Source organism: Lutra lutra, chromosome 6 (assembly GCF_902655055.1).
Source record: "Lutra lutra chromosome 6, mLutLut1.2, whole genome shotgun sequence".
In the NCBI taxonomy this organism is placed as follows: Eukaryota; Metazoa; Chordata; class Mammalia; order Carnivora; family Mustelidae; genus Lutra; species Lutra lutra.
The window spans coordinates 60,280,845-60,306,914 of record NC_062283.1 but is presented as its reverse complement, the minus strand read 5'-3'; the positions used below and the strand labels follow the sequence as shown (position 1 = coordinate 60,306,914).

General features: G+C 45.8%; 1 protein-coding gene across 3 annotated transcripts in view; it reads left to right on the top strand.

The window, feature by feature from the left end:
- Window positions 1–26,070, top strand: part of RUNX2 (RUNX family transcription factor 2) — a 227,542-nt gene that overhangs the window by 129,035 nt on the left and 72,437 nt on the right. Inside the window, exon 6 of one of the 3 annotated variants that reach the window (XM_047733197.1) lies at window positions 16,364–16,435. The exons of the other annotated variants lie outside the window; for them this stretch is intronic. Coding sequence (XP_047589153.1) covers window positions 16,364–16,380 — 17 coding nt within the window. The 3' untranslated portion in view covers window positions 16,381–16,435. Of the gene's footprint in view, window positions 1–16,363; window positions 16,436–26,070 lie in introns of those variants that run through there. 3 annotated transcript variants of the gene reach the window in all.

The window sequence follows — 26,070 nt, the reverse complement described above, 5'->3', positions numbered from 1 at the left end:
CATCCTTGCTCCCACCCCTAGATTACTTCAATCTCTTTTGCTGAATAGGTGGGGCTTCTCCAACTTTCTTAGAGCATTTTACAAACTATTTCCTTAAGTCCACCTGATATGAAATTGATATCCCATTTTATTGAAATCCTAGAGAACAGAAGTGACCTCTCTCCCTGTCGCCACTCTGCTTCATTTTTGCAAATATTTACTGAACCCCTACAATGGGCAGAGCAATAGGCTGGCAGGCTCCCCTCCACTAAAAAGCATATCGGAGCGGGGCGCTTGGGTGGCTCAGTGGGTTAAGCCTCTGCCTTCAGCTCAGGTCATGATCTCAGGGTCCTGGGATTGAGCCCCGCATTGGGCTCTCTGTTTAGCAGGGAGTCTACTTCCCCTGCTCTCTCTTTGCCTGCCTCTCTGCCTACTTGTGATCTCTCTCTCTGTCAAATAAATAAATAAAATCTTTATTTTAAAAAAAAGCATTTAAGAAGACATCTCTGTTTAATTTAATGCCTCCCAATAAGAGGTGTTTGTCAGGGTCTCTCTTTATGTAAGCAAAGTCGTGAGAGCTTCAGATTACCAACAGAGATTAAAAAGTTAGCAATTGGTTTCTAGATAGAATTTAGATGGTTTTGATTTCTGCTTATAGCCAATTTCATTTCCCATTTCTCATTTCCGAAAATACTCAACGTATTTATAAGGTACTTGGCATCTATATTTAGTCATACAAGCCTTTCATTTCCACCACAATATATGGGAGGCTTGGTGTTTAAAGAGTGGATGATTTTCATACAGGCAAAGGGAGAGGGGCCGCTCTTCCATTTTCTCTTCCCTGCCGTAACAGCCGCGCAGCCAACCATGCGTGGAGGGATTGAGGTATGTTTTGAAAGGGGGAAGCAGAGAGTGGCAAAAAGATCTGGGTTCCAGATCCTTAACCCCTACGAACTAAATATGTGACCTTGAACAGGCCACTTAACCTCTCTTGACCTCCTCCTTAATAGTGGACAATAATATATTACCTGCTAGACGGCATGTTAAGAGACTATGTAGTAACTCTTACCTGTAGATGAGGAGTGGTTTCTAGAACACAGAAATTATGAGCAGTTTTAAGAGGTGCAGCTAGAGTCTGCCTAGCATTAAGAGAGAATGAGGTCCATTGTTTCTCACAGAATTGGCAAAAGTGACCATTTTGTAGAGGGTGAAGAGATGGAATCTCAGAGAGGTCAGATCACTTACACGAGGTCACCCTGAAATTGAAGAGGGGAAGCCAAGGGTTGGACATCTACTTCTGAGCAGCTCCCATCCTCATTCTCTGAAGAATCTTCGCTCCTTTATGATGGCAGTGTCTTCCTTATTCTCTTCATGAAGCCCCGACGCTTCATTACTTTTCTAGTTTTTATGAACCGATTTTCACCTGACAGAAACTCAGGCAAGCTGATTCTGTTAAAAACTTCGTATACTGACGTAAATAAACTTCCAGCATACTGATTCCATACCATGCTCCAGCTAACCATATTGAAAGATACCTGTTATATATTATTTCAAAAACAAAAAAACGATAAAGTTGTATACCAGGCCTGACTTAGTGAGTGGGACATTAAGGCTAAGAACATCCATGCCGTTCCTTCCTGGACAAAGATGACCCATCCCTTTAGTGGACAAGTAGACAAGTGAAGGATGGAGGTCCTGGCCTTGCTGTGGTCAGGGTCTTTTTCTTTGCTGTTTCATGGTCTGGCTGTAGGGATGGGGCCACACTCTTGACTTCTTTAATGTGGTATCCAAGGCCTCTCAACAAATGAAAGCATGGCAGCTAATCTTGAAGAAAGAGAGAATTTTCATCTCAATTTCACCTTTTATTTGCTTATTGACTTCCCTACAACCAACCTCTCTCCTCTTTGCAAGCTGCAAAAGGAAACCCCATGCCAACAGGGCAATGATGGCGCACACAGGTCTCGATATCATGTTAGCAGACAAAACTGAGTGGTTCACCATCTAACCCCTGATTCAGGGTAGACATAACCATATTTTGTTGGGCGATGGCAGCTCAAGCCATGTGCAGGGCAGGAGGAGGCGGAGGGCTGAGAGGAGGGAGAACTGGTGGCCTCACTCTGTCCCTTGCTGGAGAGAATGGTGAGAGAGCATCTTTGCTTTGCCTCACCATCGGCAACTGTCATCTGATCTTCAGGGAGGGGCTGCGTTTATATTCATGCAATAACCACTGGAAATGATAGAAATGATAATGAGTGAGACATACCCCTATCCTCAAGAAGCTCACCACCTTCTCAGAGAGACAGAAAGATAAACTCTTAAGTGACAGTAGAGTGGAGCAGTGCCACTGTGGAGATGTGAATGGAGGCCTGGCTTCCCACCCTCTCCCCTGCCCCCACAAAAGGAGGTAGTGACTCCTGGCCAAGGCAGGAAGATGACACTTGAGCTGATTCTTGGCCATTCTGGGTCTGCAGCCTTGCGGGGTTTGGCCCCACATCCACCCCGGAAGTAGGCAGACCGCCCCCTCCCACCATGGAGATCCTGCTGACAGTTCTCCAGAGAGACAATGAGACAGTGCCCCTGGGCTCTGTGGTGTTCCTTAGCATGCCCTATCACACTTCTACCCTGACGATGAGCAAGAGGGATTCTCAAAGAGGTTAGATTTGGGGGGGGGGTGCGGTTTGGGGTGAGCGGTGTCAGAGCCTCTGTGGGGTATGAGTTATAAAAATGTTGAGAGGGCAGCCTGGGTGCTCATTCGGTTAAGGGTCTGACTCTTGGTTTCTGCTCAGGTCATGATCTCAAGGTCGAGAGATTGAGCCCTATGTGGGCTCCATGTTGGACGTGGAGTCTGCTTGGGATTCTCTCTCTCCCTCTCCCTTTGCCTGTCCACCGCTAAAAAAGCTTTAAAAAATGATGAGAACTGACAGCATAAGATATCAAACTTTCAGAGTGTAGGTACATTTTATCTAACTGCTTGTTCACCGCCGATGACCATGTGCAGTGGAGTCTGGATGAGTGAGGGTGACTTTGGTACATAGGGCCCGTTGACATTCAATAGGGAAGGGTGACAAGTACAAATGGGTGGGCTTAAGTTTATGCTCTGGATGGTCACATACTCAAAGAAAGGAGTGAGAGCTAGGCCTGTGACTGACCCTATGCTAAACTTTAAAGCAGGATCTTGGGGTCTTCTCCACCCACACCTCCAGACGTCTCCTTTGGAGGCCAGCCCTTGGCTCTGTCTCTCTCCCCAAGGCCACACCAACTAACCCTGCACGGTGGACCTCCCCTTTTCTAAATGAACTTGCCCTGACCCTCACTTTTGAGCAGTCAGTGTATTTGCATTTCAAGGGAAGTTTTCTGGAACCACTAAAACCTCACTTCCAAAGCCACATACTCTGCTCGAAGGGCAGAAAACCTTCCTTGGGAAGCTTTTTTGACAACCCTCACATCCCATCCTGGGGGCCACTGCTGCCTTCTTGTAGGCTGCTCTTCCTTGTCCAGCTAAAAGCCAATCCTCCTTTTCTTAATCTCTCTTTCTCTCTCTCTCGCTCTCGCTCTCCCCCTTTTTCTCAGCCAAATACCTTCTCCAGATAGACGCTTTGAGGTAACAGAGGGTTCCTCCTGTCCTCAACCACCACAGGTGAGAGTGAAATGTAAAAGAGTTCTGGTTCTACCTGAAGCTCACTTGAGGAACCCAGCATTTATTTCCTTCTCTGCAAGCGACAGTTTATTGATTAATGGAATCTTTATTAGGGTTATTAGGACACATAAAACACACGCACATGCACATAAATCCATCTCTACCCCTCCCGAGCCTCTGGCTGGCAAAACGAGTTCTATTTCCAGCCCTGACATCTTGCCAGTTTGTCAATCTCCGTCCTGGCCACATCAGCTTCCATCGGGTTTGGGTTTATTGGCTACACAGTGGAGTTTATGTTGTCATAGAAATTAGCCTTGATGGACAGGGATATGGCTGGGGGATCAGGAGAGGTCAGCAGCCTCGTGGTGTTGGCATGGCTGAGATGCTAGGGTGCCTGGAGCCCTCTCCAAGAAAAATCAAAGCTGGCTCTCGGCAGTAGCAAACAAGCGCAACGAGACCCTCCTGAGGGATGGGAGCTTGGACGTGATTGTGAGCCGTCCAGTTCCCACTCCACCCATCCGCCCTCCCCGCTTCCTCCCAGCCCTCCCGGTGCCCCCCCCCCCCCGGGTGCCAAAAATCCTTGCAATGGAGGCAGGGCCGGGAGGCTTGAGGTTAAGCCTCTCTCTTCTCCAGTTCGTGGTTAGCTCTCGCAGGCTCTTGGCTGTTTGACAAAGTTGGATAATAATTCAATATTTCTTACTGAAATACTTGACCCTATTGTTAGTTTTTGTGACAAGGGGAATTTAAAGGAGCTGCAGAAATGCAAGCAAGTGCGGCTGAAAAAGGCCAGGGTAGGCCACTGAGCAGTGAACAGTTTCTTTTTCTGACATCTATAAAATTTAGGTGAAAACAGGTCAACATTGATGTTGGCAAATGGGAAAGCCAGTTCTATTGTTAGCAAATGAACTTCAGATAGAAATGTAAGTCTGGTTCAATCAAAACCACGTTTGGTTTTAGACACCAGCGATGTGCTTTCTATTAAAAAGGGGGGGAGTCATTTATAGAGACACACCACGTAAAAATATTTTTTGGCCCAAAGGATCATTTTCTAAATATCAAATCAACTTGTTGAAGTACAAGATGAGACCACTTTCATTTTCTTCTTAAATTTGTAGGGCACATGCTCCCAGAATTCTCTCTCCTCTTTATTTTGAATTGGCAAGGGCTGTTGAAGATTAAAATCGTATATTAGGAAAACCCGGCATTGCCTGACGTCGGGACTTGCTGGAGACTGCCAGCTGGTGGCTGAGAAAGAAATAAAGTTATAGGATTCAAATGTATGGCTCCCTGGATTTGGCCAGAGTATTAGAATCCCTTTTATAGGCTCCACTCAGGAGTCTTATAAGATAATGTTTGAGCTCACAGAGGAGGGACATAAGAGAAGTTCAGTCCTTGCCAAGTCCAGATCATGGAAGGTCACTTGATTTTAGCCTATAGGGCAGCTTGCTGATCTTACTTTCTCTCTGTCCTCAGACCATCTGAGATCCTTGTCCTGCTGGGAGCTGGAACAATCGTCGCAAGGCAGAACCCCTTCTTGTTGCACAGTCTCCCACCAGCAAATGAGGAGACTGAGGTCCAGTGTCAAATGTAGTTTGGTCGACAGGATTCTGGAAGTGTTGACCCCTTTTTGGGGAAGCTTTTTTTTTTTTTTTCTTTGAATCGAGGTGAAATTCACATAACATAAAATTAACCATTTTAAAGGGCCCCATACGTGGCCTCTCTGTACACTCTCAGTGTTGTACAATGCTACATGTCATCACCCCAGACGGAAGTCTTGTACCCATTAAGCGGTGGCTCCTTGTCCCCACCTCCAGGTTCATGTTTGAGTACAAGTTGGTTAGCTCTGTCCCACAGAGCGTCATTTTAGGGCTTCACGATTTTAAATAAGGTTCGGCTGTGTTTCTGGAAAGGCAAGGAGAACAGAGAGAGTTTCTGGTGGGGAGGGGCGGGGAACAGGAGAGACGGGGCGTCTGGGAGCACAGGGTCCCCCAGAACCGGAGACTCGCTGAACTGGAGCATCTGTTAGGGGAGCTGCTCTCTCTGAGGCTGAGTGTCGGTCTCCTGCTGAGGTGATGATCCCTTTAAAATTCTCAGCATTCTCACTTCCCCGGCCGCCTCCGTCTAGGAGGCATTTTCTTCCTTTAATTTGTGTTGGTAGGCATCCAAGTCTGGCACCAGGCAGTCCCCACTCGGGAAGCTGGGAGGTGGTGGAGGCTCACCCAGGTCTAGAAAGGGAGCTCTTGCCGGGATGCTAACTGCAAGCTGTCTCCTTCAATCCACATCATCCTGCAGGATAATCATTTTCAAATGGCAAACAATAATAAAAGCTTTCCTCTATTTTGCTTCCAAGCGTCAACGTATCTACACAGGCTGTGTAGATGTGTGTGTGAGTGTGTGTGTGCGTGCGTGTGTGTGTGTGTGTGTGAATTGTCTGTCTAAGAAAAAAAAAAGGCAGTTTGGGGAGCATTTGAGGATGTTGGGCAAGGCTGGAATTGCTTCGGGTGGCTTTCCAAACACTGTGGGAGGCTGACCTGAAACGTGGGTCAGAGATAGAAGAACTAGATTGTCATGTGACTTAAGTTTTCAGCCTTCATCTGGAGGGAGACTGCGGGGTCTCTCCAGGATTGGGTCCCTTGTGACCATAGGGGCAGCTCACAGCAGAGAATGGGATAGAAGAGGGGGAACCCAGGGGCCAGATCTGCCTGCTGAAGATGTGTGACTAGATCCTGAAAGGAAAGTCCCAAATCTTCAACCTCAGCAGGTGGGTAAGCCTGATATCCCCTCAGGATGCCTGTATATTCTGGGGCTGCACAGAGTCCCAGGTCTCATTTTCTTGAAGAGTTTGGGGTAGAGTGAAGTGAAGTCATTTAACTGGTAAGTAATTTCAACCATTAAAAAAAATATTTATTTATTTGAGAGAGAGAGAGAAAGAGAGCATGAGCAGGGGGAGGAGCATAGAGAGAGGGAGAAGCAGATTCCCTGCTGAGCCGGGAGCTGGACATGGGGCTCAATCCCAGGACCTGGCATGACCTGAGCCAAAGGCAGATGCTTACCTGACTGAGCCACCCAGGCTCCCTGATGTATTTTGAGATAAAAATGCAGATGAATAAATTATGGAATTCAATACAAAATTCAAAAGAGTTGTAAAGCTAAAGCAAGACTTCAGAGAAATCTTCTACTTATAGTAGGTTACTCTGGGCCAGATTTAGGGTTTGCTTTCTGTAGTCAGGTGACTAGAGTGAGAATAATTGAGAAGTCCTGTCAGTGTTCGGGGCATTTTTCCAGAGGCCTGTGGAGTAGCAGGATCTTATAGAATTTTCCCTACCCACACCCTGCCCTTTCACTTGTGCAACTCTCATAGTCTCTGAAACCCCAGGGCCCCCTCCCTTATGAGGACTTCTTACCATTCGTCTTGACGCAGCTGTGCAGGGCAGGGGGTGGGGGTAGCCTCTGTTGTGTGCACCACGAGGTTGGTGCTCTAACTCTCATACTCTTTCAGTTATCTGTCTCTGCCTAACAAACTGTGCCACAACTTAGTGATTTAGACAACAGCCATTTTATTGCTCCTGGCTCTGTGGGTCAAGAAAGCAGGTGGGGCTCCACAGAGTGGCTCTGGAGGGTAGCTTGGGCTTCCTCACAGCATGGCAGTCCAAGGGTAGGCAGAGTCTTCCCCGAGCTCTTAGAAGAAGCACACAAGTGGAAACCGCGCATCGCTGAAGTTCTGCCTTGGAGGGGCGGATGGCAGGGTTGCTTCCATTGTGTTCTGTTGGTCAAAGCCAGTCACAGGGGCCAGCCCAGAGTCAAGGGGAATGGAAATAGACCCCCAACTCTTAAGAGGAGAAGAGGCAAAAGATTTTTAGTTGTCTTCAAATGATCACATGTAGCTGACGCTGGCTTTGATGCTTGTGATCCTATCTGCTCTGCAATCATCCCTCTTAGATTTCCTGGTTCTTGATGGTCCCTCACGGGGCCAAAGGCAGTGGGCCTTTGTCAACCCTTGGCAGTTATTTTAGGCACCAATAACAGGAGTTTGAGAGGAGATTTGGGGGCGCGAGGCATCTCCACATAGGCAGACCCCTCTTCATCCACACTTCTCCCGAGGTGGAGAAGTGCATGTCTGGCAGAGAAAGATGAGACCCCAGTCTTTTGTAGACGGGGTTGGCATAGGCTTCCTCCAGTGCTGGGATGGGTCAGGTGTATGTCAAATATTCTTGTTAAAGGGAAAAATAGAAGCTCACACCAGCTCAGCAGTTTCGAGATCTGCATGGGAGAGCTGGGTGGCAGGATTCCTCCAGACTTGCCCAGGGCACCTGGGGGCAGTTGGGCTGGGAGGGCAGCCCTGGTTGCCACTGAGACTCAGCAGGGTCCAAGAGCCACCCTTCCAGGAAAGCAGAGAAAGAGGGTATTGTTTCCTGCCACTCGAAGCTGCTGATGACAGTACAAAGGAATGCAGTGGGGACCCTCCCTCTACACTGGGGAGGATTAGAGACTGAAGAACCAGACTCTCGGCCTCTGGGCACAAGGTGTGGGAAGCACTGTGGGGGCACAGAGGGGTGTGAGCATTCCCTGGAGGGGGAGCCTTGTGGGTTCTGGAATTGCATCCCTTCACCTCCCAGCTTCTGACAACTCCATGGACATGGTTTCCTCATGTACAAAATGGGGACGCTGGTTCTCAGGAAAAAAATTTTTTTGACGATTAAATAAAATAAATAGAAGGCCTAGCATGCTTCTTGCCACAGGGTAAACACTTAATAAGCATGAACTTCTTCCTCTCTAAAATGTTAGAAAATGGATCCTAGACATCATTGAATCCCATTTGTGCATGACCCAGCTGAGGCCTGGAAATGTTGAAGTGACTCGTCTAAGTGTAAGCAACACGTCTGTGAGTCCCTCTGTCCCCCCCTCTGCTCAGAGCTCTCCCTTCTGCCCCACCGACATTTAAGCCCCTCCAAGGACATAGAGAACTTTTCCTCACAGCCACAGTGCAACTCAAAATGGCCACTTTTGCCTTTATTCTTGGGTAGAGTGCACATTACCTTGAAGAACATAGGGGTGATCAGAAAATGCTAGCAGCACATTACAACAAAACAAGAAAAACAACAACAACAACAAAAAAGCCACCAAAAAACCTAACGCACCGCACACAAGTTCAACGCAAAATTCTTTGAATAAAACCATCTCCTGAAATCACATTAGTAAGTCCTTGCTCCTCTATCAATTTTTTTCCACTTAAAAAAGTTATTATAAAGATCAGAGTCTGGACATTTTGGTCTGTGGAGTTCAATTTCCTGGAGCTGGGTAGTCAGGAGGCTTGGGGATCTGGGGAACACAGAACTGGAGCCCCATCATCTATTACCGAGCAACATCACCCCCAAACTCAGCGTTGCAAGAGAGCAACATTTGATTATGCTCACAAATTGTGCAGAGTGGACACAGCAGGTCTCCACTGCAGATGTGTGTGGCCTCCGCTGGGAAGGCTCGAAAGGCCGGGGGGTCTCTGCTGACAGGCCAGATGCCTGGATGGTCTTCACTGGGATTGTCTCCTGGGGGGCATCTGTGTGGGTCTCTAGCATGCTGGCCTTGGGGTAGTTAGGCTTCTAGCTTGGGTGCTGGGCTCAGAGAACAAGGGTCCCTGCCGAGCTGGTGGGGGCTGCCTGGCCTCTGGCAACAGAACCTCAGAGGTCACATGGCATCACCTTCACCATCTTCTATTGGTCAAAGCAGTCAGGATCCCACCCAGATTCAAGGAGGGGGCCCCACCCTTGGGGATGAAGGTCAAAGAATAGGCAGCCATGTTGTTAAGCCCTCCCATCTGGAGATCGTGCTTTCTGGAGGCTGACTTCCCGCCATCTAAAGGATTTGGGTGCCATTTCTGAAAGAGAAAGGCAGTCTAAGAGGTGAGATTGGGACACTTGATGAAACATGGGACCATCTTGCCTAATCCTGGGGAAAGTAAGCTTTTTAAGCAGTTTGTTTAACATTTTCTTCTGCCACACTGGAGCTGTGAGACAAGAGCACCTGCGTTTTAACTGGAGTGGGACTGTCCCAGGGGACACTGAAGCCTTCACCTGGGGGCCAGTGTGGCAATGAACTAGACTTTGCATTTTTATTTTTTTCCCTACTGACAGCAGAGGAAACACCAGTGTGGGGAAAATCTGCCCCCCAGAGCTGAGCAAAGGGAGTTGTAGCCCTCCTTTGAGAGGTGGTTGGGCCTCACCCTCCAGCCTTCCCCCCACCTGTGTACATATCCAGAAGGAACATCGTTTGTATTGAATCCAAAGAGGAGTCTTTGAAGCCCTCAGAGATCTTCAGAGCAAAATGCTGGGTGAGGTCAGGGCATTCAGGAGGCCTGAATGAAGGGAGGGAGGCTGGGTGTGTGCCAGCCCGGGGCTGCTGGAGGCTGAGTGGAGCTCCAGTGATGCCCTGCTCACGCCTGGCAACCCAGCTGTGGTATGGTCTGAGGCCAGAAATGCGAATCAGCACACTTTCCCACCTCTCCCCCATTTGCTTGTGCTCCCGACAGTTCAGAGTTTTGCTCTGGGCTGGCAACTGTGTTAGTCACTTTGGATGACAAACCTCTCTCATTTCATCCTCGCCATACTCCTGTGAAGTAGGCATTATGGTTTTCCTACTTTACAATTAAAAGACTGAGGCTCAGAGAAGTTAAATATCTTTTATAAGGTCACACAGCAAATAAGAAGGGACACTGGAATCCCCAAAAGGACAGGGCCTGTTTGCTTTTCCAAAATCAGCATGGTCACTGGGTGAAGAAGCCTTCCTCTTGTTGTCCTCCAGTCTTCACTCCATTCCACACTTTCTTCTGTGCTGGAAACCATGAGATTTCCATCACCAGGCTTCTTGATGCTTGCAAAGCCCAATCCCTTCACAGTTAGGGTCAGGAGGGAGTTTTCTGCAAAATGGATTTGAAGAAATGCCTTAGAGCTGTGCTATCCAATACGGTAGCCTCTAGCCACACGTGACTGTTTAAATAAGATGAAACAAAATTAATACAATTAAATAAATGTAAAATGCAGTTCCCCAGACATGCTAGACACATTTCAAGGGCTCAATAGCCACAGGTGGCTAATGGCTTCTGTGTTAGATGGCAAAGGGGTAAGATATTTGAATCATTGTGGACAATTCTGCACAGTACTGCTTGAGAGACTACGTAGAGGAAGAGCCACATTTTTTTATACCTGGCACCATTGTCAGCTTTATTAATACTTTAAATGGTACTCGAGGCATTGATTTATCCCAAATGTTTTTCAGAGGTAAAATAATAGGCCGTATTTTTATGGTACTTTATAGTTTACAAACTGCCCTCCTGTTCTTACTCTCATTTAACGCAGCAGCCTTGCAAAGTATGGTAGATAATGACGTGACAGGTGAAGTAACAAAGGTTCAGAAAGGTCAAGCAACTTGGCGAAGGTTCTATAAACAGTAGATGGTAGAGCCAAAATTTCAACACAGGTTTTCTCATTGTGTGCTTTCCACAGGGAGAATTTGGGCATATGACGCCTGAAATTATCCTCAGGCAAAATTATTAAGTCAAAAGTAATTTACCAGGGTTCTTGTGGGGAGAAGGGTGCTTGTCAGTTTTTCTTGTTTGGACCATCAGATTTTTCATTAGGTCTTGCCACTAACAAATGCCTTTGTTTTCTTTCCAAAGTTGTTAGCAGCTTCTATAATTATTATACCATGAGAACAGTTTACACTGGTGTATATTTATTAATTGGAAAATTACCTTTTTAAATTAGTTTATAATGAGAATGATTATGTTTACTGTCACTTAGACAAGTGGTAAATAAAAGAGAATCAATAAAAAAAGTTTGCTTTTTTTTTTTGCTTTGCTAAAAAAAGTAACTTTCCAGAACTAGGTGAGATGGAAGATAGATCTACATAGAAAGATAACCAACAGGGGTGCTGGGGGTTCAGTTGGTTAAATGTCTGACTCTTGGTTTTGGATCAGGTTACAGTCTCAGGGTTATGCGATCAAGCCCTTTGTTGGGCTCCGTGCTTAGTGGGGAGTCTGCTTGAGATTCTCTCTCTCTCCTTCTGCATCCCCGCACGTCCCTGCTCTCCCTCTCTGAAATAAATAAAATCTTTAAAAAAAACCCAACAAGGTAACCAACAATACCTGGTCAAGTATGATGTGTGTCAGATTAGCATATGAACAACAGTTAGTTTTTACTCGTTTTTAAATATAATTTAAAATATGTACCATCCACTGTTCTAGATGCTGGAGGTAGTAACCAAGACAGATGACCAGCAATCCTGGAATAAAATACATAGCATTAAGACAAGAGTTTTGTGTAAACAAAAGAAAAAGGGGGGTGGGATAGAAAGTGATGCAGTGGGTGGGGATACTGTTTTAGTTTGAGTATGAACACTCCCACCATGGCCAAGTTCAAGCTATCAGTATGACATCACTAAAACGAGAGTTGAGATGCAGTGTCCACAGTGGGCTCTCACGGGCTGGGGTGGGCTGTCTCCACCACATGTTTTCTTTCCATCTCTGCAAAGTGCCTGGGCACCTTTTCTATAGGATCTCTGGAGATCCTGGTCCCCTCATACTTTCTGAGGGCAAGTAGAAACCACAAATGCTTTTTTCTCGGCTAGCCCTGGGAGCAGCTTATGATTTGGGGCTATTTTGCCGGAGTTGGAGGCTTTGTTGTTTCAGGTTTCTGATAATTCCACGCCAGCCTATCTCTGTTCATTGGAGTGCATGTGCCGGGTTGTCATTGCAAATGGTCACGAGGTCTGTGTTCCTGAAAGGACAGGCCTGATTGTAAGCTTTAGCAGTATGATGAAAAAGAAGGAGCTAAGACAGTGGTAGAGGAGAAAACCTGGCTTATGGTAAAAGTTCTTGTGCTTGGTCAAGGCCATTTGCAGAAATCATTTCCCCAAGAAAACTTGATAGCATCGTGGAGAGGTGTTGAAATGAGGGGACTGGGATTTGGATCCCTCGCTGACCTTGGGTAATCATGACACTCTTTGAGCTCAGTGTTCCTATCTCCTGTGTAGGGTCACGGTGAAGATTAAGTGAGCTAATGTGCAGGAGTGTGTGAAGATACATGCAAAGTGTCTAGCATGGTTTCCAGAGCAGGATAGGTACTTAATTCATGAAATTTCCCAGGGAAGAGCAACAGCCATGGGTATACAAGGAAACGACCCTAAAGCTATCCTCCTTGGGAGAACCTGGGAGGATCCAAACTGGAAAAGGTGGATTGAGGAAGACCCACATGTGACAGGTGCTGGAAGGACAGAGGAGTGGGTGGAATTGTGCCTCCAGTCCAACAGCTGAGACTCTAACAACTATGAAACTGGGGCCTTATTCGCCATCACTGTGCCAGCTGGTGGCTCTGGATTCCTCATTAATTGAATGGTGACAGTGGTAGTGCCCGATGGTTGATTTCTCCAGTCGTACTGGGGAGGTTGGGAAAGAAAAGTCCCTCTGAGTTGCTTTGTTTGCAAAGTGAAATATAAACTAAGAAATATACATTAAGAACATTGCCTGTAGCATCGGTAAATCGCTGGAGAGTTGTTGGCCAGAATTTCCTATAATCCTAGAGTCTGTAGATGCTAATCATAGTTTAGGGCTTCTCTTTGATATTCTGGGACTGCAGTCGAATTGTTAGAGGAGCTGCATTTGACTTAGAATGAAATACGACATTTCATAAGCCAAGCAATGCAGAAAGAGCAGACAAAGAAGTAGAGAAAGACAAAAAGGGTGAGCGGGGAAACATCCCTTGAAACATGAGCCAGGGAGGATTAGATCATAACGGACAAAAGATCTGAGCTCCCAAGAATCCAAATGTTGCATTAAGAGCTGAGGAGTAACACAAGCAAGGAGGCTGTGGGGCTGGGGAGGGACATCCATGAATAATGGAAGGTGGTGGTCTCGAGACAGAAAAACACCTTTCCTCCCAATGCAATCCTAGGGAACCCAGCATGTCTGGGACCAGGACAGACTTGAAGCTGAGCTATCAGGACCTGTCTCATAGCACACCCCTCAAACCGTGCTGGCTGGACCCTGAGCACGAGCCTCCCCAGTGAGCTATGGCAACCTGCTAGGGTTCACACCACCTCTGGTACTCCTTGCACGCCCTGTGGCTCAGGGAGCTTTGCTCCCTCAGAGTGAAGGAAATGGCCGGGAGGGTGAAGGGGGCAAGGAGAAACCAAATATCTAGGAAACTGTCCTCTTCTTCATTCAGCCTGGTGAGTCAGTCCCTGAGCACCAGCTGCAGACAAGTAATAAGGGAGTGCCAACAGGTTAAGGAGGAGGAGAAGAGGAAAAGACAGGCAGGGTGAGCTACAAAATCCCCCGAGTCAGTGCAGGAGACTGAGTGGAGAGCCACATTCTCTGTGAGGGCCTGGGTTCTTCACGCTGCTCTGCCCTGGCTAGCCATGCTAACGAGGGCAAGTCCCTTCAGTCCCTTCAGCTTCAGCTTCCATAGTAATAAAATGGCGATGCCGGTAGCCCTAGATGGTTTCCAAGTTCCTATCTAGTCCCCTAATTCTCTTCCTTTATCAAGGCCAGTGTCAACGCTGGCTTCTGAGGGGTGCAGGTTTGGGCTGTGGTCCATTGGCTAATGTGGATGGGATCCAGTAGCATCACCACCTTGGGGTTCCAGTGTTTGCCCTTCTCTTGTTAGGTCCAGTGGAGACTGGCTCTTGCTTGGAATGGTCAACACATGGCATTCACGGGGCACTTGGGTGGCTCAGTCAGTTGGGCATCTGCCTTCGGCTCAGGTCATGATCCCAGGGTCCTGAGATCGAGTCCTGCATCGGGCTCTCTGCTTAGCAGGTAGTCTGCTTCTCCCTCTGCCTCCCCCTTCCCCCCCCCCCCAGCTTGTTCTCTCTCTCTAGCTTACTCTCTCCCTCTCTCAAATAAAATCTTTTAAAAAAAATACATGGCATTCACATTCTGTCTGCCACATCATATGCTAACAGCGTGTGTTGTTAAATAACCCATGGTTTCCCACTGCTTCTGGGTTAGATGTCAGGATGCTTAACTGCATTGTAAGTGCCATTGAGACAAGGAGCACCTTATCTGGACGTCATGGCCGTGCTCTTATATATGGACTAGGCATAGAGGACTTTGAGAATTTAGCCTGGGAAGGACTCCTGATCTTCTGAGAGCATCTATGACGCTCAGGATAGCTTTTCCACCTGCTCAAAGTATCCTTCTCATGGGACACTTAGCTGTTTATCAACTGACTCCTAGCTCAAGGGACCAGTCAGTCCTGTTACAATGTTGCTTAACTTGTAACGTGGAAATAATAATGGCCTCCTTGCCTTCATTTTAGAGTTCGAGGGAAGTGCTTGGAAAAATACCAAGTGTGAGGCAACTGTACGATTATTAATAATGTTGCTATTATATGTTTTGATTGATGAGACTTTGATAAAGGGAAAGGCTCTCTGCCCTCCCCCCATTCATAAGACCTGTTCCCAAAAGTACATCTCAGTCCACACTCCAAAGACATTTCTTGGAACCACATCTTAGTGTGGTTCACCCAATAAAAAGCCCCTCTGGCTCCAAGTGGGCATGAAAGTTCATCGCAACATTTGCCATCAATAAAAAACAATTCTTTCCATATGAAAAGCATTACTGCTGTCAAATGGTTATTGAGTGATGATACCTGAATATTGGGAACACAGGAACAGGGAAGCGTGCATACAAAGGGAAACTTCACAGGGCCGCCAAATTGTAAAGATAGAAATGCCAATATCAGAGGGAATTGGTTTAGCAGAGCAGGGTACGTTTGCCTTCACCGAGCAGGGACGATAAGGGGAGAAGGAGTGGTGGGAGGTGGGGAGAAGCAGCAGGGAGGAAGGAGAGAATCAGAGCTGCCTGGTAGATGCGTCACAGATGAGGGGGACATGCAGAATAACTGTGACAGCCCACAGACCATGCTGCCATGTGGCTAACACTTTCAGTTCAGGAATTTGTCAAAAATTATCTTCTAGAAAATATGGTCACAACAGCTGTTGCCTTTATAATCAGAACTTCTTTGAGGCCCCTTAAGAAGGTCATCCGCTTTCAGAAACTCAAGCCATTACCTCTGAGCCTCCTGGCCAGGACGTCCTGCCTGCTCCTTCATGCCATTTTCCCCTCAGCCACTCTTCTGTTCCCGTTCCAGTTTTTCGTTCTGCCACGCATGCTCACTTGCTACCACTTATCCCTGTGGTTATTCCTGGCTGGCCAGAAGAATGTGGGTCCATGTGGTGGATGGGGTTGAACATGGCTTTATTCACTGCCCAGCAGGCCTGGGGCGAGTTACTTAGCTTTTCAGCCTTACTCACTTGATCTCTTCAATGGGAATGATCCCATTGTCTTGTGGTTGAGGGTGAGAAGCAGATATAATCCAACAGTGAATACCCCATGGAAGGAGCTGGACACATGTGAGGTTGAGTGACCATATTCCTGGTTTGCCTGGGACAGTCCCTGTTTAGAACTGTTGTCCCTGTGACATCAGTAATGGGACCCCATTTCATTCTTGAAAGTGCCATGGTTTGGGTGATAAATTATATCACCTTGGGCATTGTGATTACCAACACATGGAAATATGGAGGGTCTAAATGGGACTGGGAGCTCTCCAAAAGACCCCCAGGTCCTTAGAATGTGTGTCCCTTCCTCCTCTGTCCCAGAGCAGAATTTCATGTCTGTGCGTCGTGATTGACTTTCAAAATTAAAATTCTTCAGTTAGTCCATTAAAAGAAATAACCGCCCTGTTTTAATTTCAGCAACGGCCTTGGGATGAAAAGACTACTAATTACACCAATTAACCAAGCACATTAAGTGCACATGTTCAAACGAATATTAACATACCATCCATCTTGGTCCTGAAGTTCTTGAGATGCTGGGATGCGTAAACATTTGGTGGAAGAAATTGTGACTGCAGAGAAAACACAAACAAAGCCGCCTGTTTGTTTGTGCAACTGTCTGCCTAGGGAGAAACAACCAAGACACATGGAAAGACATGAGGGTGTTCCCAGTTTATGTTTCCAATTATTGCCCAGAGGAGACAGAACAAAGAAACTCCTATTTATAGCCAAAGTCTAAAGTGGGAGGTGGCAGGGGTGGTGGGGAGGAGAAACTTCATCATGAGAAAATACAATCTACTATTGGCATTAATAAAATAAAATATAGTATAATAAAGCTGTAGTTTACCAAAAGAACAAACCATCTTCGGGGAAAATAAATAACCCCTTCCATGTCTTGAGTCCATGTATGATGTTCTCTAAAACGACTTTACTTACCAGGAGTGAGAGTCAAGGTGGGAGTGGGCTAACACCACTGGAGTGGAAGAGCTTTGTGGTGGAAGATGGGGCTGGTACCCAAGCTTCAGGCTATGACGCACTGTTATACCTATAACCAGCAAGGCCAATGAAGGCCATGTTTCTTTGTGCACACCACTGTCCTGTCTCAGGGCTCAGACTTCAGGAAATGCTCACAGGAAGCAGAGGATGAAGCTCAAGGGCAAGCTTAGCTACTCAGAAAGAATTCTGGGTAATGTACAAAGGGCCACAAGTCTCAGGATCTAACATGTCAGCCAGGGATGCCACAGTGGTACCTTGCCTGGTATGCCAGTTCTTCTGTCACAGCCTTGGAGGAGGGCACCTGCCTTGCATGATTATGGTTTGTCCTTTCTTCTTCCTTCCCTTACTTCCTCCCTCCCTGTATCTTCTGTTTAAAAAATTAATTTAAAAAAATAAGTGTTAAGTACATACATGGGCCACACACTGTGTCAAGTAATTTTCTGTATCATCATCTCATTCAGCCCTCATAACAACCCTTTAGAAGTCTGTTGTTACCATCACCAGTTTATAAATGAGGAAGTTAGGGCTCAGAGAGGTGAGCTAAGGTGCTCAGGTCACACAGTTGGAGTTCTAGAAGGCCTGGGAAATGGCCAACTTGGAAACGATCTGGAGACACCAACATTGATGAGGAAAGTGCCTCCATTTCCAGGGTCTTGGTTCCTTGCCTTTTGGGGCTTCAGATCTCATCCCGAAGCACTGGAAACATGGCTCCAGAAGCACCCTGGTCTAGAGCACAGAGGATGCACCTGCCAGCCCCACGCAAGTGCCCATGGTATGGTTGATATACTGCCCTCTCCCTTCTAACATCTTATTTAAAATGTCACACTCATTCCAGATCATCTAGTGTTGTGGACTGGGATTAGGAGGGTCCTGGGAGAACATGCAAATGAGGGGTTTTGTTTATTTTTTGCATTCTAAGCAAATTGGCTTGTGTTTTTGAGGCTCTGAAGGCCATAGTGGTATTTCCTCTTTTGCTATGTCAACTCCCTTCAAGGGAAGATATCAAGGAAGGGTTTCTATTCTATATAACCTTTCTGAATGTCCAATGAGTTGAGTCTTTTTCTTTCTCAATCAGAGATTCCCTGAAGCTGGCTCAGGCTGGAAATGAATCCTCCCGCAGGAACAGACTAGAATAGGCATTATCATCACCATTCATTAAGTAATTTTTGCCTCTTCCTTCATCTTTAAGTACTCAATTGCTCTTACTTCTCTGGACCTGCAGGAACAAGAACAGTAAACAAATTCTATCATTTCTTTCCTTTTGGGTTTATCCTTTCCTTCCATCCCACACTTATTACATCAGCTCAGACAATCATTTTAGTTGTTCCAACTTATCTCTGATTCTAGTCTTTGTCTCCTGATCCTTCAATTCACCTTGAAGTCTCCTTTCCAAACAATGTTCTATTCTCAGACCCCTACTGATGCAAAATTCTGCAGTACCCCATTGCCTATTTTTGAGTTTTTTTTAATCACAAAAATTGCCCTTATGATTTCAAATTCAAACAATACAGGAGTGTATAAAGGAAGATAACCAACTCTTTTGTTTTCTATTTATCTTCAAACTAGAGGATTGTTATTTATTTTGAAATTGATTCCTCTTAAAATGTTTTAAAATGTTTCTCAATAAAATCCATGCATATGCTAAACAAAAATTTATTCAAATCATAATAGAACTCTTATATTGAAAAATAACAGACTCCTACCCCACACTTTTCACTAGCACAGCCTGTCAAATCAAAATAAAATGCCTCAGCAAACATTTCAAAATTCTATGTGCCACAGTGCTGCTGGGGTTACCTTCCAAACCTTATTTCCACTCCTCTTCAGTTCAGACCAACTACTCCCTCCAGGTCATGCTCTCCTCTGATAGTCTGCCTTTTAACTGGAGAGTTTAACCCATTTACACTATTTGTAATAACTGAACTATTTGGATTCATTTCTTACTACCTTATTTTGCACTTTCTAGTAATATTCATCCAGATTTTTCTATATTCTTTGCTTTTTTCTTCTTTGCTTCCTTGTTTTGAATTGCTTGGTTTTGTCCCCCCACCCCCAATTCCAGTATTTTCTCTGCATTCCAGTTCTTTTAGGGGTCACTCTGGAAATTTTTGTATGCATATTTAGCATAATAGAATTAAAAGTTCATCCATGTATTTAAGCTCTTTCTGAACAATAAAAAAGCAAAGAACTTTTGAATTATGATTATTCACTGCCAAATTTTATATGCAGTTGTCCAGATTTTAATCTTCTCTTGATTTTTAAGAAAGATTTATTTATTTATTGGGGAAGGAGAAAGAGAGCACGCAGGGCTGGAAGAAGTGGCAGAGGGAGAGTGAGAATCTCAAGCAGACTCCACACTGAGTGTGGAGCATGATGCAGGGCTTGATCTTAGCACCCCAAGATCATGACCTGAGCTGAAGCCAAGAGTTGGATGCCCAACCAACTGTACCACCTAGACACCCCTTCCATTGATTTTTTAAAACCCAAAGAATCCTTGGTTTTTCAAAACTCTCTTGATTTCATTTTATACTATCGATTTCTATTTCTATTTAATCCTGTTTACCTTAAATTAAATCTTTGTGTACTGATCCTCCTACATTTTTTCAGACCTACCTTCTGAAATCGTTTTTTTTTTTTTTTTCCCTTAAAATACATGTCCTTTAGAAGTCCCTACAATGAGAGTGTTCTGGTAGTAAATTCTCTGTGATAGTTTGAGATTCCTTCTTTGTCACCCCCTCCATTTTTGAAAGATAGCTTTCCTTGTTTAGAATTCTAGATTACTAGCTATTTGATAATAGTTGGTTGATATTAATGCATTTGATTTTCCTTGCCGTTCTTGAGAATTCAGCTGTCAGCTTGTCATTTTCCAGACACTCTGCTCATTCTCTCTGATTGCTTTTAAGATCTCTTTGCTTTTGTTGTTCTGCAGTTTCACTATGATATGTTTAGGAATGGCTTTCTTTTTACTCATTCTGTTTGGGATTCTCTGGGCATTCTTTAATCCATGCACTGATGTCTCTCATTAATTCTGGAGAATGCTTAGCCATTATTAGTTTTAATGTTGCTACCTTCTGTTTTCTTTATTGTTTCCTATAGAATCCTCTCACCCTATTTTCTGGGTTTGTTGAACATTTTCACATTGTCCATTGCTATTTCCTTCTCTACTACAAGTTTGTGTAATCTCTTCAATATCCCAGTTCAGCAGTTTTCCCTTTTAGCCTCATCACTGAAATTCTAATTTCAATGTTTTTCATTTCTGGCTTCTAGTTAGTCATTTTTCAGATCTGGCCAGTTATGATAATTCTTTTCTTCTTTGCTATGCTTTCAACCTTGTCTGATTTTTTAAAACCTATTAATTATACTAATTTCATATTCTGTGTTTGATTAGTTTTGGTATCTGTGGTCTCTGTAGATCTGATTCTAGAGTTTCTTGTTTCAGTTAACTCTCACTCAGGGTGGCTGATTTCCTTGTGCATTTAGTGATTAAAAAAAAAAAGAAGTTCAAGTTTCCTTGTAACTCACTGTGTAAGAATTCATTTTGAAGTCCCATTTAAACATATCTTCTGCCAGAGAAGACTAGAATTTGCTTCTGCCAGGTGTCTGATGCTATTATCAAGTAGAACCAATTTAAACCAAATCTTCAGAGTTTTCTTTCAGCCATAACAGTTGTGTATATTCAGATTCCAAACCCATGAAAGTCCAGATCTGAAATTAGAATTGGAGTGCGAGTATTTTTTTCTTTTTCTTTTGCTGTTCCACTCAGAGCCAAGGCCAAGCTGGACTTGTATCTTTATCTTCCTGTTCTCGTGGCATAAGCCTTTTTTTAGTTCACTCACTGAGAGTGTTGCCCTTCATTATTCTCGGCTTCATTTATGGGGTCCCCACTTAGACCTTTTGTTCATCGTGGGCTTCGGGTTTTGTCCCTTTCGTGTGGGAAATGCTGATTCAAACACTTAATGGCTGCTCTGGATTTGGGCTTTCTGATAATTTCTGGGGCCCAAGTAATTACTTCACTTTCTAGCCAAATCTGTTACACATTAGAAAAATGTTTTTCATATTTTATCTAGTTCACTTAGGAATTCTATGAAAATCTAGTTTTTCCTATTGTCAGAAAGAAAAGGCTCTGGGTTTTAGTTTGTTTCACTGGTGAAGTAGTAATACTCCCATCATTAAGATTTTTGTGAGGATTAAATAAGATACTGGGTATACTTCTATGCGGAAGCTTACAAAATGATAGCCATTACTGTTCTTGCCACTCTTCTGTTACTACTACTACTATGAGTACAACAACGATTACTACTAAAAACACAAAAGGGCCTATTATTCCATGGAGAAGCAAAGAATTAGATGGTTGAAAGGAAAATAGTTGATTTTAAAAACAGTCAGAAATTAAGCTTTCTAAACATATTTCTCATATATATTACGTGTGAGGGCTTTTTTTTTTTTTTTTTAAACACTTTCCTGAAGTAGCTAATAACAGATCTCCCTGTAGGACTTGAGCCCTGTCCCCTGAGCTATAGCTTTGATAGGGGTACGTGTGTGGGCTAGAGGCTAGGCTCCAGTCAATAACCAGTGTCAGAGTCCACAGTGGAAACACTTCCGCTCTGTGCAGCGTGGGTGGGCAAGCTGAAAGAACGCCATTTATTGGAAGAAAGGTGCTACACATATACAACGAGGTGTTATATTTATTATTATTTCTATTTTAAATTATCCATCGGAGAAAGAAGACATGGCAAGAATTTTTAATGAGGCCCAAGGTCAAATTGGGTTCAGAAGCCCAAAGGAAAACACGGTAGTGCTCTGAACAGGATGCACGTGACCTTGGGCAAGTCAAATAACCTCTTTGCGTCCATCCCCCTTGGGTGTGAAGCAGAATAGTGGAGCTGTATGGTTTTAGGAAGCTTCTACATCTCAAATTCTGTGACTCTCATCTCTTCCCAACTCATATCCCCCGGGATCCCTAGTTCACCAGCTGCTTAGACCCACCACCATGGCTGTGCTAAAGAACACCGTTTATCCGACAGTGTCTGCCTGGAGCTCCCCTTTCTCTGATGTGAGACACAGAAATCAGAGCCACAGTAGAAGCAGAATCCTTCATGTGGCTTTGGCCTCTCCCCCTTCATGAGATGCTCATCTGTTTCGGATGTGTGGTTGGAATGGGAGGAGCTACAGCAAGGTGCCATCTAAGGAAGGAAGTAGTTGGAACAGATGCCTGGGAGTGAGGTGAGTGCTGTGCAAAAGCAGACCACACCCAGAGACAGTCTGTAGATGTGTTTTAAGAAGACTTGGGTGCCGGGGCGCCTGGGTGGCTCAGTGGGTTAAGCCGCTGCCTTCGGCTCAGGTCATGATCTCCGAGTCCTGGGATCGAGCCCCGCATCGGGCTCTCTGCTCAGCGGGGAGCCTGCTTCCTCCTCTCTCTGCCTGCCTCTCTGCCTGCTTGTGATCTCTCTGTCAAATAAATAAATAAAATATTTAAAAAAAAAAAAAAAGAAGAAGACTTGGGTGCCTGGGTGGCTCAGCGGGTTAAGCTGCTGCCTTCGGCTCAGGTCATGATTCCAGGGTCCTGGGATAGAGTCCTGCGTTGGGGGGGGGTCTCTGCTCAGCAGGGAGCCTGCTTCCCTCTCACTCTCTCTCCCTGCCTCTTTGCCTACTTGTGATCTCTCTCTATCAAATAAATAAATAAAATCTTAAAAAAAAAAAAAAAAAGAAGACTAAAGCAACAGCCTGATCCTGCCCATGGCAGGGGGGCTTCTCCCTAAGTCTAGATGTCACCACCACAGCAGGGGTGCACGACCCACTAGGAGGAGGGTGGCTGAAGCATGGTGGTGTCTTGGAAGAGTCTGAATAATGGGTGGCTGGAGCAGGTGTGGATAGCATGTCCTGAGAGAAGGCAGAGGGGCTGGGGAGAGATAGAACTAGGTTCAGAACTTGGGTCTACTACTCTTCAGCTTCGGGGGCCTCATCTCTGACTGGAGGCTGGAAGCCAGGACATGGGGGCTACTGTGTCATCATTTCCCAAACTTCGGTCATTGGAAGGCCACATCAAGATGGTTGTTGGGGCACCTGGGTGGCTCAGTGGGTTAAAGCCTCTGCCTTCAGCTCAGGTCATGATCTCAGGGTCCTGGGATCGAGCCCCACATCGGGTTCTCTGCTCAGTGGGGAGCCTGCTTCCTCCTCTCTCTCTCTGCCTGCCTCTCTGCTTACTTGTGATCTCTCTCTGTCAAATAAATAAATTTAAAAAAATCAAGATAGTTGCTATATTCACCTGCCACCTGTCCTATTATTTCCTCGTATTTGAACTGCAGTTGAGTTTCTTTCTTATTGAAGTGTTTGCTTTACAGGGAAGCTTTCTGTTACTATAAGAGATGGAAAACCAGTATCACGTGTCACAACTGCAAGCTAATCACACATGCGCACCCCACAGTGAAAACAAAACAGTGTTGTTAAATCATAGCTCGGTACTACTACCTGTGGAATTCTCTGGGCCGGAGGTTTCTCTCCTTTTGCTAAAGGGCAGACTAGCCATTTGTAGGTTTACCAGTACACCCTACTAAGACTTTCTTTCTTCTTGATGTAATGAAGAAGACTGCCAAAGGATAGCAATAATGGGTTTAATTCATTGAATCCCTTCTTCTGTGTATTGCCACCAACACCTCCACAATCAGGTGAGACAGGTTCTCCTGTTATTTACATGCCTTTTCCAGCTGAAGGCACCAGGGCTGAGGGATACTAAATCACTTGCTGAAAGCACGCAGCTCGCTGGGGGTACGGACACGATGGGAACCCTAGTGATTTGTCTCTAGAACTAGAATCTGGCACCGCAGGGCTGTTTCTTCCCTGGCATGGTGAGTCAATATTGTTTACTGCTATGGTTTCATGATGTCCAAGAGCATCTTGGATGCTGCCTCAAGGCATTTCCTGCATCATGAGTTAGAGGTGTCTCATACATGAAGAGACCTTGAGAGCCTTGTGCCTGACACCTAGAAAGAGCCCAGTAAGGCTTGGTCCCTTCTCTCACCACATCTCCCATCCATGCAACAGGGGATCCTAAGCTCTGTTCCAGTATTCAAAGCTGCTTGAAGAGCAATGACCACTTTAAGCTGTCACATCTTAAAGGCACTTGGCCATCACTCTCTGATGATGCCGTAACTTTAGGCAGCCTTCCAATGGTGACTTGCTTTCCACAGCAGACCTTCTACCTGGGAAGAGAATGGACCAATCTACTGACAGCAGTGCTCTCGCTTTGGCTCACCCGTGTACCTCAGCGACTGGCGCAGAGCACTCAGAGTATTTGCTGAAGGAGTGAGGAAGTGGCTGGTGCTTATATTTCTGATCCTAATACTATTAATGATAAAATGGCCATGTTATGGAGCTCTGACACTATGTCTGACCCCAGAGTAAGTGTTTCTTCCCTGTGTTACTTGATTTTTCGTCCATAACCCTAGGAAGGACATACTATCGTCCTGTTTTACAGATGAGGACACTGAAGCTTAGTTTGATTGCAAAGCCTGTGGGGACTTCCAATTCGAGCAGAAACTGCTCCCACCAGAGTTAGCCAAGTGGCTTTGAGTTCTGGTGAATTTGGTGGATGACGGCCAGGACTTTGAGCACCAACTCTGACTTTACTGACCACCCTGGCCTACAGACCTCTCAGTGTGTGTGTATGTGGGCAGGGGGGTGTGGTCAGAGGCACTGACTTTGGTCTCAGACAGGCTCACGTCCAAATTGTCTTCTGCCCACTATGGGCCAAGAGATTTGGGGCAAGCCACCTAATATCCCTGGGCCCCGATTTCTTCTTCTCTGAACAGAACACTGCAGAAGGGAGCACTCAGCACAATGCTTTTAGTATGAGCTAGCATTGAGTGAAAGGTATTTATTACTACAGAGAGGAAGCGAAGAGGGCCTGGGCTGGGAAAAAGAGGTCATTTTAAGAGGAAAAGAGAGTTGGAAGCAAAGTTATTTCTGTTTCTCTGTGACTTTGGTGGGAGTGTTAGAGGAGGCCTCGGAGTGCTGATTTCCTTCTTTTCTTTGAAACACCCCAGGTGAGCAAATGGTCCCACCCAAGTGCCCCTAGAATGTGTCTTCAGCACCCCTAACTGTTGGCTACACATTGTCCTGAGCCACGTGGACTGCCTTGCTGCCTGGTCTTGAAACGGCCTGCTGAGGCTGTGGCCTTCTAGGAAATTAATTCCCTCACACGGCAGCCAGAGCCAGGAGAACACCCAAAGAAGCCCAAGGCCGGGGCAGCGGTGATGATGAAGTGAGTGTGAGCCGGGCCTCCTCAGGAAGGAGCAGGCTCAAGCTGCAGGGAGCAAGGGGAACGAAGGCCTGGCCCGAGTTGGGGCTCCTTCTCCAGCCGGGACGCTGGTGGGCCCATGCCTCTCCCGGGGCCTCAAGGGTCCCATCCATCATGGCCCCGGAGTTCTGCACTGGAGGAAGATTCTGTCAGTAAAATATGCCCTCTCTTCCTCATCCATCCTCCCTACCCCACCACTCCGCCTTCCTTCCAATCACTGCACCAACCCTTACTCGCCTGTTTACTTGGTTTTGTGGTTTTGACTTAGATGTGGTTGGAAGGGGTGGGGCAGAGGACAAGCTTCCACCCCACCGCTTCACCTCTCCCTCACACACAGAGATGCCTTCCTTGGTCTCAGAGACCCAACCTGGTATTCTTGGCATAGCAGATGGGGAAGTTCTGAGTCAGTTTCTCTGGGGTGGGGCTCAGGGATGGGCATTTGTTAAAGGCTCCCAGGTGGTTGTAATTGAGAGCCACTGGTCTAGCGATGGAAAGAACCAGATGATAGCTGTCCTTGAGAAGGCAAGTCTCGGGGGAGGAGTTGGGCCTGGCCATCATGAGAGGTAGTATTGCTGATTCCTGCATAAACATTAGCTAAGGATGGTTTAATTATCTACAGTCTTTTGAGATGCCTCTCAAAAGCTTACTCCCAACATTTCGTGCATGTGGACAAACAGCTCGCTTGATGCCCACCAAAAATTGGTCCTCCCCGCAAACCTCTGAGAGAATGAGGGAATCATGGCATCAGTGATGATTTAGCTCAGGTGGCGGTGGTGATAGTAAGTGGGACCAGCCAAGATCGGAAACCTCTGGTGCTCAGGTCATTCTAGATCCC